Raw genomic sequence first — 21,136 nt, 5'->3', positions numbered from 1 at the left:
CTGACCCATGCGTCGCACGTCTTTTCAAACCTCCAAATTCAAATTCTACTCTAACCTCCTCAAATCTCCTCCTCTCTTCCTGAACCTCTAAATTGTTGCCATCATGTGGCAGCTTTGTGAAACGCTTCTTTTATATAATATAGAGAAGAGATATAAAAATATAGAGATGAATGCTATGAGGATAACTTCATGAGAATAAAAGAACCAAATGACAAGAGTATACATAATAAATTCCCATAACAAGCACACCAAGACAAGACAACTTTTGTCTCCACATGTATTAATTTTTGGGGATTCAAAGGACATCCATGATTGTTTTTTTGAAATTTATTTATTTTTGCCATAAACAAATAAAGATAAATTTCTTTTTGGGTAGTTTTTCTATACTTCAAGATAAGCATGGATAGGAGGGAAGTAGCGCAAAAGGTTGGGTGAAGAGAGGAGAGGCAGGCTAGGCAAGCTACTTGCAACCATCAGTGGTAGGAAAATGTGACCAATACTAACCATTGATATACCATTGATGCTTAACCACTTTTACCTTGCAAATGGAAGATATTACACAAAGTGGTATGCTTTTCTATGCAAGATATAAGTGGACGCCGTGGTGTGGCGTTTTACCATTCTATAACATTCTACAAAGTATGGAAATACTTTTCTTAGGTAAATTTCTACCGCTCCTTCCCTCGCTAAGACAAGTGGGACACGACTTTTGGACAAATGTGCTAAGATAGGCATGAAGCAATGTCGGAAAAAATCATCCTGTTGTGTGATTTTCACTACTCGAATTGAGAAAAAATGGTTGTAAGTTTGACTAGCCTGAATTTAAAAGAAGTCAGTTTGACTAGCTTGAATTTAAAAGACTTAAATGGTTGCAAGAAACTAGCCTGAATGGTTCTAAGTTTGACAAGCGTGAATTTAAAAGATTCGGAATTTTGAAATTTTAGTTATAAAACTGATTTACCTTTTATGAAATTTTTCAAAAAAAACCGGTTGAGCTTGAAGGTTATCCTTTTTGTGTGAGTGGTTGTGGACATCACACTTCAAAGTTCATGCCTGATACCTTTTTGTGTGAGTGGTTAGAAAAAAAAAAAGGTATCAGGCATGAACTTTGAAGTGTGATGTCCACAGTCCCTAGAGAGTGCCACATAAAGTAATTTGTGTAAAAATTGGAAAACCCCCACACCCCTCAAGCACTGCACTGAACTACATATCTACTCTCTACGCACACGTACTTCTTCCTCTGTCTCAAAATGACTCCAACCCCAAATGATTCTCCCCAAGAAGACGCTGGCAAGAAATTCGTCCTTGAATCCAAAGGTATGTGTCTGCACTTCCCATACTTCTTGTAATGACAAGGGATGAAGCACAGTCTTGCTTCATTAACAAGGATTTTGGGCACATCCTTGAGAGTTCTTAATTTCTGTTGAGGTTTTAGATTAACAAAACTTGATCTCTGGCCAGGCATGGTAACACACGTAATGTTTTCCTCAAAGTATGGAGAAGGATTTTGTGCCAGGCTTGTGTTGTTGCGGGCCTTGAGGCGTGATAATCCATGTGGTGATATGGCTCTTGTTAACAGGCATGATACTAGAATGCCGCACAGTAAAAAATATGACATTTCTCTTTTTTGATGTGGCTATAATGCCTTGCAGGCACATGGGTTCATGCTGGCTACCATCTTACTTCTGCCACAGCTGGTGCTCCCCTCCTGACATTGCCTTTTGCCATGGCATGCTTGGGCTGGGCCCCTGGTATGCTTGCCCTGACTGTATCGGGCGTGGTTTCCTTTTATGCCTGCTACTTGTTATCTCTTACCATGGAAGAACTGGAAACTCGAGGAATTCGCTGTCTCCGCTTTTGGGATGTTGCAATGCATCTCATGGGTATGCAATCTGCTGCCTAGTTTGTTGAATGTATCGCCCTTATGGCAAAATATAAATGTTGGAAATGCATATTTTGTTGGCAGAAATGGTTTTACAATCTCCTGCAAGGAGTCCAAAAAGCATCACCAAGAGCCAGTAATCATACATTGACTGAACCCCCATAGATACAAATAAAAAGAGCCCATACACTGACTGAGCCCCTATAAATACATCATAACCAACAAGGTACAGGGACCTTTAGCAACCCTAACACAACTGAACTGCCACTAGAAACTGCTCACTACTCAACAACAACAAAAGAAAAACCTCAGTATTCCCGGGACATCACCAGCCCCATGCTAAGACGACTGAAGCCAGAAACCCACACATATTTGACAGGAACATGTTGTGACTGCTGCTTGGCAGGACTGTCCAGTAATACACCCATTTCTTCTTTGGGGTTAAACCAAAATATGACTTTTCTGCGTTCCAAAGAAGTAGAACTATCCGGTCTAAACACAATAGCGAGCAGCTAGCCTCATGTATATACAACCATATCTACGACTTACACAACAGAGTCTAGTATGCTACAGAATTCCACCCATTGATCTGAATCATAGACAAAATATTCATTTTTCATACTATAATGAGATTAGCCGCTTCCACTCCTTTAACATCAGAATCGGCAAAGCATTCCTGAAACACCAAATCTCCCAAAGGCATGTAAACCTGACCTTTCCAAATAGATTGTTACTCTTTCAGCTGCATCTAGAGACTTTCCCAGTAGCCAATTAGACCAGGAGGCACTATATTACAGGAACCCTTACACTCATGTGTTCATCTGAGCCCACATCCCTTTCCAGGCTAAAAGCAATGTAGACAATCTTCCAGACTGGGTTTGCATTTGCTGCATTTACCAGAGGCTATATTCCTCCCCAAGAGCTTAGAGCCTAGGGGTGGCCCCCCCCGTCAAAAACTTCCACAAAAGGCATCTAGCTTTGCAAGGCAACTGGGAGCTCCATATGTTACTCCATATGTCATAAGACCGGTCCATCTTCCACAACCTGTTAAGATACAACACATTATTCTTAGTACAAGCTAATTTTAGGAGAGCACTGGTTGGTGGTGATCTTGATATTCTCATGGTTCAGGAGCATCATCATCACCAGGGAGGAGTATGCATCTCTCTGAGCAGAGACTCTTGTCCCCTTGGTGGAAGAGCTTGTTGGAATGCGCAGCGGATATGAGACAGACTGCTGAGAGCACAACGTAGCTGGACACCGATATGAAGATGAGCAAACGCAACAGAACCACCAACAGGAAAAGTGCTGAACTGTGTGTGGAAGAGAAAATGCAGAAGAGAGAGTGAGGTTGTGTGAACTCTGCACTATATACAAGATCCGGTACAACAATACCCAACTTGAAAGTGGGGGGGGCAAGGGGCCATTTTATATGGCCCTAGGTTGCTGGTCGGCCAGTCTAAAACGGGCCGACAGCAGCCACTGCTCACGACCAGCACCATGCACACGACCAGAAAAAGAGCCAGTCGTCCGGGTGCTTGCAGTCGGCCAGGACACCGGAACAGGTCGGGTAGCCGAACAGCAGTCGGCCAGTATCAAAAGACAGCCGACAGCCCTCCACACCTTAGGAAAAATGGGAAAAATACATGGAAGTGAGGAAAAATGGGGAAACACCAAAAAATGGGTGGTCACACCCACAACAGAGGCCCTGGTGTAATATACAGACAGGAGATGATTGCTAACACCCCCTCTCAGTTCTTGGATGTGGAACCAACCCCAGGGAACTGGAGTGCCGCCAGAGCATAGCCTCAGGTAGAGACTTAGTGAAGAGGTCCACCACATTGTCCTCCGTCGAACAATAAAGAAGCAAGATGTCACCAACCAAGATCTTCTCACGAACAAAGTGATATTGTATCTCTATGTGCTTGGTCCGGGCATGGAAGACCGGGCTCCGAGCAATAGCGATACAGCTGTGGTTATCGCATTGGATGATCGTGGACTCCTTTTGTGGAAACCCAATCTCGCCAAGCAACCTCCGTAGCCACACAACCTCGCAAGCAGCACCACAAGTAGCCCGGTACTCCGCCTCTGTAGACGACAAGGCAATAGTTGGTTACCTTTTGCTGCACCATGAAACAGCTCCTGAGCCGAGGGTAAAACTGTAGTGTGATGTAGATCTCCTCGTGTCTGGATCTTCTCCCCAATCTGAGTTACTCTAGCCTTGGAGTGAGACTCGGTCCTTCATTTCACCTCCAATGTCGTAGAAGAGTCCAAGATCCCTCGTACCCCGCAGATACCGCAAGATCCGCAATCCTGCATCCCAATGAGACTTCAACGGCGTCTGCATGAATGAGCTCAACAGCCCCACAGGAAAGCTCAAGTCCAATCTGGTGTTCAACAACTGGGTCAATGAACCAACCAGCTTCCCATCAACGGGCTCACAAGGATCATTCATTGTAAGCTTCATTTTCGGGTCCATCGGTGATGTGATAGGCTTGCAATTCTCCATCTCAAAGGCCTCAAGCTAAGACAATTGAAGCCAGAAGTCCCCACATATTTGAGAGGAACACGTTGTGACTGCTTGGCAGGACTGTCCAGTAATACACCCATTTCTTCTTTGGGGTTAAACCAAAATATGACTTTTCTGCGTTCCAAAGAAGTGGAACTATCTGGTATAGACACAATAGTGAGCAGCTAGCCTTATGTATATACAACCATATCTATGACTTACACAACAGAGTCTAGTATGCTATAGAATTCCACCCATTGATCTGAATCATAGACAAAATATTCATTTTTCATGCTATAATGAGATTAGCCACTTCCACTCCTTGAACGAACCTCAGAATTGGCAAAGCCCCATCAAAAACTTCCACAAAAAGCATCTAGCTTTGCAAGGCAACTGGGAGCTCCATATGTTACTCCATATGTCATAAGACCGGTCCATCTTCCACAACCTGTTAAGATACAACACATTATTCTTAGTACAAGCTAATTTTAGGAGAGCACTGGTTGGTGGTGATCTTGATACTCTCATGGTTCAGGAGCATTGTCATCACCAGGGAGGAGTATGCATCTCTTTGAGCCAGACTCGTCCCCTTGGTGGAAGAGTTTGGCACAATCATCCTTGGCTGTGCGTAGTTGACTAGAAAGCTACAAAAGGGTGCATTCTTGAATTTCAAGGGGCCAAAGAAAATAGTTTTTCCAGCCAATTCAACCCCTTCCATTGACCCTTGTAAGTCACCTGAGCTTTTGGTGTACCATCTGTGATAGCACCAATGCCTAGGGCTGGTTTAGATCCGCAAATCTGCCAAATTGTATGGCCAGTCTAGCTCTTGTATGAACCTGCATATCCAAGATACCTAAACCGCCAGCTAGCCAGTGACACTTCCTAAAAAACCAGAGGGCAAACGAAATGAACAAATGCCAACAGGATATGATTAATCACAGTAATCCTGGCATGGAAAGGGAGAAGTACAAAGTCCCACCTTTTCAACTTAAAGGGTCATCCTATTGAGAACCCACTCCACCAACTGTTTATTGGAGGTCCCTGCACCAATAGGGCAGCCCAAATGCTTGAAGACTTTACTTTTTCAACTGCTTGGCAGCCCCATCTGGTAAGGTCAAAAGAGTCCTCCCAAGTTAGGCTAATAACGCTTGACTTATATAGATTGCATTTAGAACTAGAAGCAATAGCAAAGATTTGTACCACAACTAAGGATCTTTTGACATTCTCAAGATCGGCTTGAAGAAACAAAACGGAGTCATCGGCAAAGCATTGAATCACCCTCTGTTTCTCACTTGTTAATCTCAATCCTATGATTGGACCTTTTTCACATCGCCATAGCCTCTGCCATAGCCGAGAAGGGCATGGAGCTCTCGTCACCACCCAACCGTAGAGGATGAGATTGGTGTGGTTACACTAATATGTGGCCTGCTGTCCACATTAGCATGGCCATTTGGCCGTCCGGTCACTCGGCCGCCTAGCTCTATGGCTAGCTAGCGTTCCGACTGAGGTATCCTTACCCCTAGACTCTGGATGCACTTGCCAGCCGCACTCTGGTGTTTGCGCTCTGCATCTAGTCGAGCTTTCACGTGACATTACCACCCCTTAAGATTAGTTTTCGTCTGCGAAAACAAACTGGGGAAAAGATTTGGTAAATGTTCTTAGTTGGTTCCATGTTGAGTCTTCCTCCGGCCTATTCTTCCACTTAACAAGTGCCTATCGATACACAATATAAATCGTGTTTCGATCTCTGAACCCAAGAATCGTTTTGGTTCATGTGGAAGTGACTGTGACTCCAAGAACTCAACCAAAACTTAGGACAAACTATATTGTCATGAAAAACTCGATGCACTAGAGAGCTCTCCGGCAACTCAAGTTTGTAGGCTATGCTACCATCTATAGCTCTAGGCTATAGGAGATCTAGATTGGAATCCATATATCAAATAAATGGAGTAAATCTAGTCACATTGAATGTTTCAAATTACTCTAAGAAAATTCCAAATATGGCAAGAACTCCTTCCAATTGGGTTGCGTGTTTGCTAACGTATGCACGAAGCATATCCTCTAGCACTTGGTTGACTTTCTCCGCCTGACCATCAAGCTATGGATGGTCGGCCGTACTCATACTTAGAGTAGTTTCCAATTTTTTTAAGATTTCCCTTCAAAAGGACTATTCGAACTTCCTATCCCTATTAAACACTATATCTGTGGGTAGGGCATATAGTTTTAGAGACGTTTGGTAAAGAGGCTAACAAGCTCAAATGTTTTTACATCTATTAGTTGGAATAAACTTGGCCATCTTAGTCAACCTATTCATTCTTCTCTTCAAGAAGAGTTTTTGTCTGCAAAAACGGTCAAGAAATGTAACATGCGTTGCGGAAGCGTGTTCATGATTAACGCTAAGCAAAGAAGATAACGCTAATCCTATGTTTAGCAAAGACACAAAAGAGGAGGAGAGATAGACCTAATCTATTGTATATTGCCAAAACATGCTATATATACAATGATCTTGCTGATTCACAACCCTAATTCAGCATCCACCAAACATAAGCTAAGGATTGTCCTAGGATGACCTAAGCTCTGATACCAATGTAACATGCGTTGCGGAAGCGTGTTCATGATTAACGCTAAGCAAACAAGATAACGCTAATTCTATGTTTAGTAAAGACACAAAAGAGAAGGAGAGATAAACCCAATCTACTGTATATTGCTAAAACATGCTGTATATACAATGATCTTGCTGATTCACAGCTTCATGATGCATACCAAAGATCCTTGCAATCGAACAAGAGAAGCTCCTGTTGATCCACCATTGTGTCCTTGCTGCCTTGCAGACTGTGACAAATGGATCCTCTTGATCTTTGAATGATGATTCTAATGAATGCCTAATGATCCTATTTATAGGAAAAAGGAATGAATTCGTAATCAAGTCAGTTTTGCCTATTTTTCCCACAAAACATTGTCCAAACAGTCATATTTTGTGTCCAAACTATGCCCAGAAGGTGTCCCAACGATTGGGCTATGTCTTGGGTACTTCCGAGAGCTTGTAGGGCTGCAAAATTTGCTCTAAATCTGCCCTTGAATCTGCCCATATATTTGCTAATGAGAATATACATGTCTATGAGCATTGGGATGAACGGATGCACATGACAAGAAAGCTATAAACAAGTGTTTGTGTGCATCTACGACTAAAACTTTCTTAAGTACTACAATAAAGAAAAGAAGACACACGTCATGTATATTCCTTAAGTACTACGACCAAGGAAACATGTAACGCTAGTGTTTCATTTGGAAATACTAAACCATAATTGCCACTTGCAACAACTATGAAAGATGTTAATGAAACACAAACCACTACTAAGGCATCAAATAACATCATACCTTTGTATACTTAAGAAGTTCTTGAATCCTCAAAAACTTCATAATGAATGTTCTTCGACATCAAAGGGATTTATTTGCATGTTTTACGACATCAAAGATATTTCTCTTGTGGTTAGAAACGACATGGAGTTCAATGCAACAAGTTTGTGCAACTATTATAAGTTTTTAGCGGAGTGTTCTATAATGTGGTAAAATTCAATTGAGATTACATATAGTGTAGGGATAGCCAGCTATGTCTCTATGGACATGTCTTTGGGTTACCATGCTGACATTTAAATGTTAGCAGTACCGTCCAAACACACCTCTACAAGTGTGGGCTCACTGGACACCTCCACTAGTAACATTAGACAAACCAGTTGGTAAATCATTCTCAACTATAGACAACAATTCCATAAACCATTTTCAACCACTAACAATGGTTTACTACCAAGCAAGAATTGAGAATTCCTTTCTTGTTTAACTGGTTTGTATATACGTATGCTACGATATGTGGTTTAGGTATGCCTCCAACACACCTTACATTGATTTACAAATAAACTCAATCTCCGTACTTCGAGGTTGCTATCACATAAACATCACTCATCCAATTTGTGTTTAGCACCAATATGAAGTCTCATGTATAACATTTTCTTGTTGCCTCCTCGTTATAGTGGCAATGCATTACCTACCCGTAGGTGGCAATATACTACCCAACTCTAATTGATGACAAACAAGGAATATAGGGTGTCATGTGCAAGACATGCACTAGCTAATCCAAGGGCTAATCCTGAAGGGCAACAAGATAAAGAACCAGATAGAACCAGTTTTGGAGCTGACTGTGGAGCTATAGCAGCTAAGGTATGGGCAGAAAGGCAGTGGGACTACTACCCAGGAAGCTGTCGGCCAGTGTGCAAGAGGAAGGACATGTGTTAGCTGTGCAGCAAGTCAGGTGTATTGACCAGGGGACTTGGCCGATAGTAGGTCGGCCAGCCTACCAAGGCATTCAAGGCCTATAAATAGGCAAAGCTTGGTTCACTGTCACTCATTCAGTCCAGCTAGGACTAAGTCATAGACTAGGCATAGATTAGGGTATCTACCTTTTCAAGAAGACATCCTATGGCTGTAAAGATTGTACTACCTTTTTGTACATTATAATATATTGAATACTCATGTATCTCTTTCTCTCCTCTCTCTTTTTTGTATGTGTTTTTGCATCAGTATGTTCCAAGATGGTGTTTAGGGTTGAAAGAAGCCTCCCAGAGCTTCCGCATCTGACATTGGTATTAGAGCATTAGGCTCAGCAGGGCTAAACACTAATTCAGTCCCAGATGAAGGTGCGCAGGTCCAAGGTACAGGAAAGTGCACAGGTACGAGGCCCCAAGAAAGGAACACAAGACATGGAAGAATTCCCAGGAGTTTGGTTGGTGGTGTTCCACAAAACCCAAGGGAATGGTAGTCCTGTGAGTCGGGTGCCACTTGGGGTACACCAGGAAAGGCTCTCATGCAATGGTTCTAGGGAGGATGATCCTCAAAGGGGTGGAGTGAGAGTGTCAGACTCAATACTCAGGAAAGAAGACCAGAGACAGTGTTCAGGGATAGGCTAGGAATGGAATGGGGACTAGATGGAACAGATGCAGAGATCTTCATTAGAGTTAGAGTGGATTTGGAGCCCGGGTGGGCTTTTCAATGAAAAGGTTGCCAAGAAGGGAAGGATGACAGGTTGGGACTCCGTGAGTAGACAATGAGATGATGACAGTCATCGAAGAACACAGATTGGAATCCCATCATCAAGTTTAGCAAAGGAGGATGTCATGTGCAAGACATGCACTGGCTAATCCCAGGGCTAATCTTGAAGGCAAACAAGATAAAGAACTAGATAGAACCAGTTTTGGAGCTGACTGTGGAGCTATAGCAGCTAAGGTATGGGCAGAAAGGCGGTGGGAATAAAGTTGTCAGCTAGTGTGCAAGAGGAAGGACATTTGTCGGCTGCAGCAAGTCGGGTTTATTGTCCAGGGGACCTGGCCGATAGCAAGTCGGCCAGCCCACCAAGGCATTCAAGGCCTATAAATAGGCGAAGCTTGGCTCACTGTCACTCATTCAGTAGGACTGAGTCATAGACTAGGCAGAGATTAGGGTATCTACCTTTTCGAGAAGACAAGCTATGGCTGTAAATATCTTCCCTTAGTGCTAGGCTTCATTATGGTTGAGTTTGCCCTGCATCTCCGGAGGTTTGACAGAAACTCAGTACGAAGGCCTTTGTGTGAATATATGCTCTTATGTGTGTGTGTGTGGAGTGCGTGTGTGAGAGCATATCTTGATACAGAGTTCTACACCCACTATCATGCATTGATGACGTTAATGGGGATGTCGTAGTATCTAGTCCATACTATGCATAATGGAGTTGATAATTATATAGTCTTGTGGGTTGACTACCATGAGTATATAACATGCACGTTCCTAAAAGGTGAATTTGGGCATGTTCCTGGATTCATCTAGGTATATAACTCAGCCGTATTAGCGGACATGCAGATTTCACATTGTGAAGTTTTTGTCCGAGTTGCGGGCCGCGGCCATTTGATATTGTGCTAATTCTTTCTATCTTTAGCGGTGCATCTGCCCTATCAACTTCTTATTTGCTGTACTAATTCTTTCTATTTGCTACTTCCCTTAGTGCTAGGCTTCATTATGGTTGAGTCTGCCCTGCATCTCTGGAGGTTTGATAGAAACTCAGTACGAAGGCCTTTGTGTGAATATATGCTCTTGTGTGTGTGTGTGTGTGGAGTGCGTGTGTGAGAGCATATCTTGATACAGAGTTCTACACGCACTGTTGGGCATTGATGACGTTAGTGGGGATGTCGTAGTATCTAGTCCATACTATTCATAATGGAGTTGATAGTTATATAGTCTTGTGGGTTGACTACCATGAGTATCTAACATGCACGTTCCTAAAAGGTGAATTTGGGCATGTTCCTGGATTCATCTGGGTATATATATATATTATAATATACTGAAAACTTAGCTATGTGTGTGTGTGTGTCTTCTCTCTCTTTTGTGTGCGTTTTGCATCAGCATGTTTCAAGATGTTGTTTAGGGCTGAAAGAAGACTCCCAGAGCTTCCTCATGTGACATTGGGTCCTCGTATAAACTTCATAAAATATTTCCAAAACACAAAGTAGTACACGTTGGCTTTTTTTTGGGGGGGTGATGTTTGCATGGTAAAGTTGAACAACGTCCACTTTGTCTATCAAAACTCCAAACCCTTCCCTCCATTTGGTTAAGTAATTCCGTACTCATGGATATACTCTTCTCGAGTTAAAATATCCAAAGGAGCTATCTCTTATAAGACGCTCAAGCCACTTACTACAAAATGCTCATTAGATTGATCTCAAACCCCTAGCACTACGGCACAAAGCTAGGGCATTTCAGTACCAAATTCTTGTTAATCCAATGTCATTGGATCAACAGCTATATCAATCTCTGAACTCTACGGTTCAACATCTAACTATGAGTCTCTGCCATGATAGTAGCCTTAGACTCAAGCTTCGGTGTGGATAAAAATAGCAAAGTCCTTTAAGAACTTGCCCAAATATTTTGTGGATCTATGACCGCTCCCTACTACAGGAGGCCTACAGATCGGAAGACAATATACACATATTTAGAACACTTAATTTAACTATTATTAAACAATGGAAACAACATCAGCAACACAAATATTGGAAATACTGAAAATACAAATGACACCAGCACTGGGGCCGGAAAGGGCCGCCCCCCCCTCAATACTTTTTGTATTTCTTGGAGTATTTATATTTGTACAAGTGTCACGGGCTTGCAGGCCATATTTCTCTACAAGGGAGTGAAAACAACTAAATAGAACTGGTTCAAGTCGATGAAGAGGTGTTGGGTAGAGTAGCCCCAAATCACAGGCTCATTCCCACCTTCACTGGGTGGACACTTGCCTTTCACTGGTCTTCCGGGAGACTGTGCACCAACAGGCACGCCCGTACTAACGCAGGCCAAGGGTGCACTGCGGAGGGAATGTGGCCTGGTTCTCCCCAATGAGCTTTTCTCCCAAATTCCCTGGTGAGTCTAACCTTCATTGGCTCTCAGAAGCTCTGAGAGTGCGGTTAACAACACCACACAGGGAAATATACTAACTACACCAGGAAGAAGCCTGCAAGCTGTGGCGGCAGATTATATAGTTGTTGATGATCTTGTTGAAGTTGAGAACATATATCCGGTTTTTGTCATTGTCATGTGTGTGAGAGCTCTCTTGCTCTGTTGTGGTTTTCATTCATTTGCTCAATCCCGACTCCTAGAGTCTGTTATGTGTTGCACAGTTTTTTTAGAATACATAGATAATCAAGTTGTGTGAATTAAAGATTTTGTCTTTGGTTTTGGTTCAATTCTGTGTTGCGTGGATGGAGCTCTTTAGAAGACAAGGCGATAACTAAAGAACTGTTTAAGGTTGAGTCTGTGTTGGGCCAGCTAGCCTGAGTAGGGGTTGATTCTGTGTCAGCTAGACATCAGAATAGTTAGCAGGTTGTGTTGGGAACCTGTTCTGATCTATTTGGTTTGATAGGAAGCAATTCTAAGGCATAGCTGACTGTTTTAGGTCTGTCTGAGGACAGCTGTCAGAAGGCTTGGTGTTTTATAGGCTTTCTGTGGCAGCAACATAGTTGTCTGGTACGATACCGTACGGTTCGTACAATACCATACCATATGGGAAAATGCAGTATGATATAAATTTTTTTCTTATCGCACGATAAAATATGGTGTTTTAAAAAAATACTTATAAACTTAGGCATTACCAATTCGAGATATGGAGTATTTTAAAAAGGAGGGAAGCATCATCGTACAGAGGAAGCTCAAACAACCATAGACAAGCAAAAAAAAGACCATTACCTCCCAAAAAAAATATTTTTTTTGGAAAAAAAATTTCCGAAATTTTCTTGGAGAAAAATTCATACGAGTCCGTACGGTATTCCGTACAATATGGTGTCGTATGCCGTACGGAAACAACTATGGGCAATAGTCTGACATTGGTGGTCAATTGATTGATTCCAAGGTTGGGTTCTAGGTTCGTTTAAGAGTTTTGAGGCTCCTGTGGTGGTAGTTGACTCAAGGGAGAGAGATTTTGTGTTAGCCAGATCAGTTTGGTTAATTGGGTGGAAAGAATCCACTTGGAGGCAGCTGTGAGCTTGTAATAGTCAGCAGAGAGCATGTTAAGTGATATTCTGCTTAGTTGAGAGGTCCTTGAGGGTTTGTAGCTCTCAGAGGACATTTGGGGAAGTTTCAGAAACACTGTGGACTTTGGAAGTAGAAGGTTCTGTAGCAAGATTCCGAGGCAGAACTCTGCTGGAGGAGGATCAAGGAAGGATTAGAGAAGGGTCGGCAGGACATCTAGGAAGGTGTAGAGGTCGTGTCTATCTAGTCCGTGAATGCTGGAGGATAGTGGAGGACACAAGAGGATCAAATTTGGACTGGGGAAAGCCATCCGAATTCGGAAGCAGAAGACAGACAAAATCTGACTTGTCTGTGGCAGCCAAGAGAGTTTATGATTAGACAAAGGTCAGCTGCTTAGTTCTGAGAGGCTTTAGGACAAGGACTTGAGGCTAGTGGACGATGGAGGACACTTTGGGACTCTGAAGAGCAGATTTCTGACAGGATACAAAGAGAGGACTTAGGAGGCAGAGTCTCAGCACTTCTTAATCAGTTGGAGATGAGTTTAGTCAGCTGGATGTCAGCTCTGGTCAGGAGGGGCTGTTAGGTAGTAGATCAGTGCCATTGGAAATAGGAGCTAACCTTAGAGGACAACCTGATTCAGCTGTTGGATTGATTAGGGAGGTTGGGACATTGGGGAAGCTGAGGACCAAGGAATAGTGGCTGGGTGTTCTGGTGCCTTCTATTGTTATTTTTACTAGGCTGTGGTGCTTATGATAGACTCCTCTCACGGTGGTGTGCTTCAGACGGAGCTATAGAGGCAGTATCTCCTGAAGCCATCAACGTCTTCAAAAGATTACTAGGGTCTATGAGACAAAAAAGGTGTTACAAAGTATCCAAGTGTTACATTATGTCCATGAAATGACTCAATCATGGAAATTCATATAAAATCCCAAATTAGAGCTGAAAGAAAAAACAGTTATGTAAATTTCAGTGGTACAGCGATCAATGATACAATGAGAGAGAGAGAGACAAAGAGAGGATTAGAATTAATTGTACTCTTTCATTCTCCTTGTACAGGACCTACTTGGGCTTATTATGTTGTGGCTCCTTTACAGTACATAATCTGCTTCATGACTGTCATATTAGCGATACTACTTGGTGGTCAGACATTAGAGGTATTTAACTAGTTTTTCAGCGGCTTTTGTTGAACTTTTGTTCATTATTTCTCATGCAATATGACTCAAGTGTAAAGTTTAAGAAAAGTGTAGTGTATAATCATTGCCAATAGCTTTCTAACACTTGAATAATATTTTTTAAATCCTAGTAACATGTGTCTTTCAAGATTGGTTGAGTGCACAAGGGGGGTGAGTATGAGAAATTTTGTCACCATGCAGGGGGGGCGAGTATGAATTGGTTGAAGGAGGCGAGTATGATGAAGAGCAAGGGGGGCGAGTATGAAGTGGTTGAGGGAGGCGAGCACGATAGAAGGCCATGGGATATGACTTTCAGCAGTTTTTGTTGAACTTTTGTTCATTATTTCTCATCCAATATGACAAGTGTAAAGTTTAAGAAAAGTGTAGTGTACAATCATTGCCAATATAGCCAATATAGCTTTCTAACACTTGAATTGTATGTCTCTTTCAAGATCTGTCATACAATGGGGCTAACCATGAATTTCTAAGTCATGTTACCTCTCCTTTTGCATATTCATGCTGCAAGAGAATCTTCAAATCGAATGATAGTCAGGACAATTGAGTTGTTGCATGCTTGTACCTAGGCCAGATTAAGCAGCAGGACAGGGAAGGCTTGGTTGCCCTGGCAATGTTGTCCCTCATGCTGTGATTGAGCTGGTAGGTGTTAGATATCAACAGTTCACCCTTGTTGGGTATTTTGGAGCTTCATGTGTGTGTACCATCCCGTGTGTGTCCATCCTGTTTGTGTACCCACTTGTGTCTCTATGTGAACAGCCCCTAAAGGGGTGTGAACACTCACTTATATGTATGTGAGTTAAGGTGTGTGAAACCACTCTTATGAATGGATAGGGTAAGTGTGCCATGTGGCACACTCCTATTTGTGTGTGTGATCATTGTGAGTCAAAAGATAAGGCCTGGGGCCTATAAAAGCATTGTACTTGGTGAAGCATTACAACAAAAAAAGTCAATATCATTGAGTCGTGCAATCTATTCTCTCTCTCTAGAGCTTTGTTCTCTCTCAGATTTGACATTCCAAGTTCATAGCTCTAGTCTTTGTTTTCTTTTGTACCATGATGAGATTTCTCATAGACATACTGGGTCTTTTGAAGACTCATATGTGTACCTGGGGATTACATTTACGACTCTGCCAGGAAGATTTACTATGGCACAGGTAGCTAGGGATAGACTCAAACGAGGGTATGCAGCTCTGGCCATGCTAGAGAGACAGTGTCACCAGGTACACTTCCAGGAGCCCTGTACGAAGGGGTGGTTGTTTGACACACTAGTCACCCCTGCTTTGATGTATGGGCACCTGGGCTCGCCACCTCCACATGGTCTCAGATAGAGAGGCGTCAGATTCTCATGCTCTCACGGATGATCCGTAGCAAACCCTCCGTCCCACATGACATTGTCCGGACGGCCGGACGGAGTTTGCTGCACCTCCTATACTAGTAGAGGCCCTCTTCCAGATGATATGCTTCATACAGAGGATCAGAGATATGCCATCAGATCGACTCTCACATAGAGCTTTTGAGGCATCCAGGCAGCTCGTAGAGAGTGGAGATAGGAGATCATGGTATTCACAGATGATACAATGGCTCACTCAGCATGGTCTTGACATAGATCACCTGCCACCTTTCCAGTATGATATACATGCACCACACATCCAGCTCTCTCACAGTCAGAGGAACAGAGTCCTTCGGCAGGATTTATGGCAGCGATACACTCAAGAGACTTGGATTACACCCAGTCAGCCTCTACCGCCGAAGATGCTATACTACAGAGATCAGTTTATGCGTATCTCAGCGGATGGATTCATACAGAGACCTGGATACATGGATGTGTACATGCCTCACAATGCCCGAGTGGTGATTGGCCAGCTCAGAGTGTCATCACACCAGCTTGAGATTGAGGCAAATAGGGCAGCACGGATCCCCAAAGCAGAGAGGATATGCAGACTATGCCAGGAGGAGGTTGAGAGTGAGGAACATTATGTATGCAGATGCAGAGCATATAGTGTCATTAGAGAGAGATACACCACCATCTTCAGTGGACATCCTCCACTCCGCCAGATCATGGAGTCCGCAGACCAGCATAGATTTGGCCAGTTCTTGCTAGAGACACAACGCCACAGAGAGACACTGCTACTGACTCATACCACAGGGAGAGGTGGGTGACAGCTCCAGCTCACTGATTTCTTCCAGAGATCTATCCCAGTGCCTACCTTGACACAGGAGGGGGTTACACTTCAGCGCGCTGCGGATCTTCGAGCCAGACGGAGACCGAGAGCATGAGGCTACCAGACTCCCAGACTACATCAGAGGGAGATCACAGAGATACGGGCTCGACATCAGCACCATATCCAGGAGCGGCTAGCTCACTTACACTCACACCCGGAGATCATGCTCCGAGGTATTTTTGCCTCGCCATCGCCTATGTATCACATATTACACCCCCATTATGGTACTGGTTGGAGCTAGACAGATCTGCATTGCATTCTTGTATACCCTGCGCATATAGGTTGCATAGTGAGCCTCTAGCAGTAGTGCTCCATCCATCACACCCCCCCACTAGCTCAGTACTTTCATAGTTTATTTCATGTTCATTTTGTCCTTTTTTTTTTTGGACATCCAGAAGACATTGACAGTTGTACATTGATTTGTCTCATAGGTCGAGTTCGGCCTCTAGTAGACGTTAATATAGCTTTCTTTCTCTCTCTCTCTCTCTCTCTCTCTCTCTCTCTCTCTCTCTCTACACACTCATAACCATGGACATCTTTGAAACACCTTAGCTCAGCTGCATACCTGTACTAACTCGAGGAGTAACAATTGGTATTAGAGCCTGGTTTGTGTATTCGCTTTGTCATTAGGGTTTTTCTGGTTTCTTGCTTCTCTGCATGCCCATGCTCCCTGCTCTGAGCCCTCTGGAGTCTGCTTCTGTCTTTACACCTGCCTTACTGCTGCCTCTGCTCGTTTTCATGCACTTCTGCTTGGGCCGCTGCTGCTGACCCGCGCACCGCCAGCCCATGGGTGCAGCTAGTGGAACAGGCGCCGCTGCTGTCTGCCTTACAGAACCTATATAAAGGCACTTTAACCTCATTCAAAGCATCATCTCTTAAGTGCTTGCAAGAACCCCGGCTGGTGTGCGGCCCGAGGCAATCCTAGAGACAAAGAACACAAGCAGAAGGAGAGGAGATCATGACCAGAAGAACTTTTTGAAGACAAGCTGTATTTTCAGCAATAACCTTTTGTATGCATCATAGATAGGTATGCATGATTCGGATCTACAATCCAAGAACCATTGTATATATGGGCATTCAACAATATACACTAGATTCGGGTTACATCTCTTGTCTTCCGTGTGTTTGCAAGTTATGTAGGATTAGCATTAATCTCTCTTGCTTAGTGTTAATCAAGATTGGGCTTCCATAGGCATGTAACACCTTTGATCCTTAAAGCACCAGCAAAGGGTACGTTTTGCACTCAAAGCACTTTCTTTTTTTAGGCCTATTTTTGAGCATCCTCTTGCTTCTTTCAGAGGCACCAATTAGCGGAGTGATCTGGCTCATACACGTGTAAGAGAGGCCTGCATCCACGGCCTTCTAGATAAAAGAGAGACAGTTTGGTTTTGCCTTTCTTGGGTCTTTCTTGAGAAGCATCTTCATTGTCTTGAAAGTTGTCGTTACATCGCAGCCTCACCATAGCCATGGGAGCGAGGAGGGGAAGAAAACTTGGCTCAGATTCACCACCCAACCATAGATATAATGTGTGTATGTCCACACACACTCACCTAGCTATGTGTAGGCCTGCCCATATACATTGGCCGGCCAGCCGACCGCCCAGTCACCTGACCATCCCGCTCTATGCCGGTTATGGTACTCCGACCGCTAGGCATCTCACCCCTGAATCCCACTAGCTCCCGCCGGCCATGCTCCGAGGCTCAGACTCCGCTAATTTTCGAGCCGTAAGCGTATTACACGCTACGTGACATTACCCCCCCTTTAAGAATAGTTTTTGGAAACAAACAGGGAAAAAGATTTGGTAAACGTTCTTAGTTGGTTTCATGTTGACGCTTCCTTCGGCCCATCCTTCCACGTAGTAAGTGCCTATCGATACATAGTATATCTTGTGTTCCGATCTTTGAACCCAAGAATCATCTTTGGTTCATGTGGAAGTGATTGTGGCACCAAGAACCCAACCAAAACTTAGGACAAACTACGTTGTCCTGGTGGACCACTGTTTTTCGTATTGTCATGAAAAACTGGATACACTAGAGAGCTCTCTGGCAACTCAAGTTTGTAGGCTATGCAACTATCTATAGCTCTAAGGCTGTAGGAGATCTAGATTGGAATTCATATATCAAAATAAATGGAGTAAATCCAGTCACTGAATGTTTCAAATTATTCTAAGCAAATTCCAAATATGGCAGGAACCTCTTCCAATTGGGTTGCCTGTTTGCTAACATATGCACGAAGCATATCCTCTAGCACTTGTTTGACTCTCTCTATCTGACCATTAATGTCATGTGCACAGTGTGTATCTACCGTGTGCTATACGCATGCAAGACTAGTTTCGAGGCTTGGGGAAGCTTGAAACTAGGCAGGCTGATTGACGAGCTGAGTTAGGGGAATACTAACGGGCGGGCACCCAAGTATGGACGGGTGGGCGCCCAAGTGTGGACGCCCGATGACCGGCCAAGAGCCTATAAAAGGGTGGCCAAGGTTAGTTATTGATTATAGAGAGTCTCGCGAGTTTGTGAGAGCTCTATGGTCTTGGAGCCTGGATCTAGTGCAGACGTGCACTTGCTTTGTGCAGCCGAGGCCGGCAGCAATCTCGAGGCCCGCGAGGGCAGCTTCGTGGTGGTATGGGACGTCGCGAGGAGGAGATTGGTCGGTACGTCAACCTAGTTAGCTCAGCTCGTGGCTCGGTGGGGACAGCCAAGACTGTGGGCTTGCCCACGGCTGTCATGGTTGGGAGGTGAGTCAGGCTTGCACCCCCTTGCTTGTTTGTTTGTTCGTTTGTTTGCAGGATCCGAGTTCGAACCAAGATCGATCACGAGGGATCCGTGGGGATTTGACAGTGGTATCAGAGCATATCTCGTGAACGAGCAAGTCGGTAGGTAGAGAAGAAAAGGTCGAAGAAAGGTATGTGTTAAAAAGCTTGCTGTTTTTTCTGTGCATACTGCAGATTTCAGATTTGGTATGTGTTTTTCCTTCATCAAGGACACCCATATTGATGGGAGATGGTAGTTAAGTAGGGTTGATTGCTTTTGCAAAGAAGAGGCATGTTTGTTGTGCAGTCGCATAACCTGCAGGGAGAGAAACAAAAAAAAAAAAAAACGCATGTTTGCTTTTCGTTGTTTTTTGGCGCATGAGAGAGAGAGCGAGAGAAGAGCTGGCGAGTGGGTTGCTGGCCGGGTTCTGTTGACGTGGCAGGCAGGCAGGTACGTAGCAAGCGGGCGGGTGCGTCACAAGGCGGACTAGGCCTGTAGGCAGTCGGGCGGCCAAGCCTGCCAAGCCAGGCGGCTTGCGCAGCCACCCCAGGCCGGCCAGGCTTGCGTAGCCAGGCAGCCAGGCCTACGCAGCCTAGCGCACCGGCCAGGCCAGGCCACGCACAGCCGGCGCCCAGTCCACGTACAGCAGGTTGGCGCCCAGGCCACGCACAGCAGGCGGGCGCCCAGGCACTCGTGGTGGCAGGCGCAAGATGGCGACTAGTCAGCAGCGAGACGGCAGGCGTGCAGGCGACGGAAAGAAAGCAGCCGGCAGCATGGCGACGTCAGCTCACCGTCAGGCTAATCCAGGAGGGAAGCGAAAAAAAAAAAACGCAAGTAAAGCATTACGTTTTTTTAGTGCTTTCGTTTTTTTTGGGGAGTTTAAATTTTTTTTAAAAAAAGGTTTAAAAGTTCTCTCCTCTCTAAGGTTTCCAAGGTGTTTTTTCTTTTTTAAGAAAAGAGAATATATATATATATATATATATATATATATATATATATTCAAGAAAAAAAAAACACAAAAGCTAAAGCAAAAGCTAAGCCTAGCTTTTTGAGATTTTTTAGCTTTTGGGAAACCTTTATAAACCCCCTGAAGTGGGCTTCTTGCCACACATCTCTCAAGTTCTCAAGTTTTCAAGCTCTCAAGCTCTCGAGTTCGCTCGCACTTTCATTGTGCAAAGACCGAATTTTCTCTCCACGTACCTTCTTCACGATGTCGACCCAAGAATCAGAGTTGGAGCCCCTCGTGAAACGCGAAGGCTTGTTGGCTACGGAAGGTACCGATGCCGATTTTTTTGACGATTTTGTGTCAAAATCAGATTTCCAAGAGTTCAAAGTAGCTCTCGAAGCTTCTTCGTCGGAACGTCAGGCACAAATCGCAGCCCAGATACAAGCTTTGCAGAACTCCATCACTCTATTGACCACTACCCTCTCTACTTTCTCGGGAATGGATACCTTGGCTTCAGCTTTAGGCCCCAATATTACTCCGGAACCGTTCGGGGGCGAGCAAAAGCAACGCACCAAGGAGATCGTGGACACGTGGCTACACAAGTGGCAAGTTCACTTTCAGTTTCATCCATATGATGATGGAAAGAAGAAACAATTAGCAGCAGGTTTCCTGTCCGGCAAAGCTTTGCTTTGGTGGAAGGAACTCAACCCTAAGCCAACGACTTGGGCACAATTTGAAGACGTTTTCAAAAAAGAATTCCTCAAGAAAGAGGATGATTATGATGTTATTGCCCGGTTTTCAGCTTTGACCATGACCTCGCAGCACCTCACTTATGAGGTCTACCTCCAGAAGTTTCGTGACTTGCAGATGAAAGCTACAAAGATGGATCCCACTACTTTGTTGGGGTTTTTCGTAGCTGGTTTACCCGACTCGTACCGATTTATTACAGGTTAAAAATAACAAATGTAAAACTTTGGACGAGGCCATTCATTCAGCTCGTATCTATGATGATACGATGGTCTCTTCCAAGTCGAAACCCGTTACCGAGCAGGGGAACAAGCATAAAAGAAAGTTCTCCCCACCTATGGCTAACA

General features: G+C 44.0%; 1 protein-coding gene across 7 annotated transcripts in view; it reads left to right on the top strand.

Moving 5' to 3' along the window:
* The first annotated feature begins 1,101 nt into the window (after positions 1 to 1,101).
* LOC147619531 (GABA transporter 1-like) overlaps positions 1,102 to 21,136 on the top strand; it is a 78,040-nt gene continuing 58,005 nt past the window's right edge. For 2 of the 7 annotated variants that reach the window (XM_086773212.1, XM_086773211.1), the window contains exons 1-4: positions 1,112 to 1,317; positions 1,462 to 1,554; positions 1,653 to 1,883; positions 13,989 to 14,086. In XM_086773212.1, coding sequence (XP_086629338.1) covers positions 1,251 to 1,317; positions 1,462 to 1,554; positions 1,653 to 1,883; positions 13,989 to 14,086 — 489 coding nt within the window. In that variant the 5' untranslated portion in view covers positions 1,112 to 1,250. Of the gene's footprint in view, positions 1,318 to 1,461; positions 1,580 to 1,652; positions 1,884 to 13,988; positions 14,087 to 21,136 lie in introns of those variants that run through there. The other 5 variants (XM_086773216.1, XM_086773215.1, XM_086773214.1 and 2 more) reach the window with 4 other exon arrangements.

This window comes from Cibotium barometz, chromosome 33 (assembly GCF_041138505.1).
Source record: "Cibotium barometz isolate CiBa-2024 chromosome 33, ASM4113850v1, whole genome shotgun sequence".
NCBI classification, from domain to species: domain Eukaryota; kingdom Viridiplantae; phylum Streptophyta; class Polypodiopsida; order Cyatheales; family Cibotiaceae; genus Cibotium; species Cibotium barometz.
This window is presented reverse-complemented; position numbering and strand designations above follow the sequence as displayed.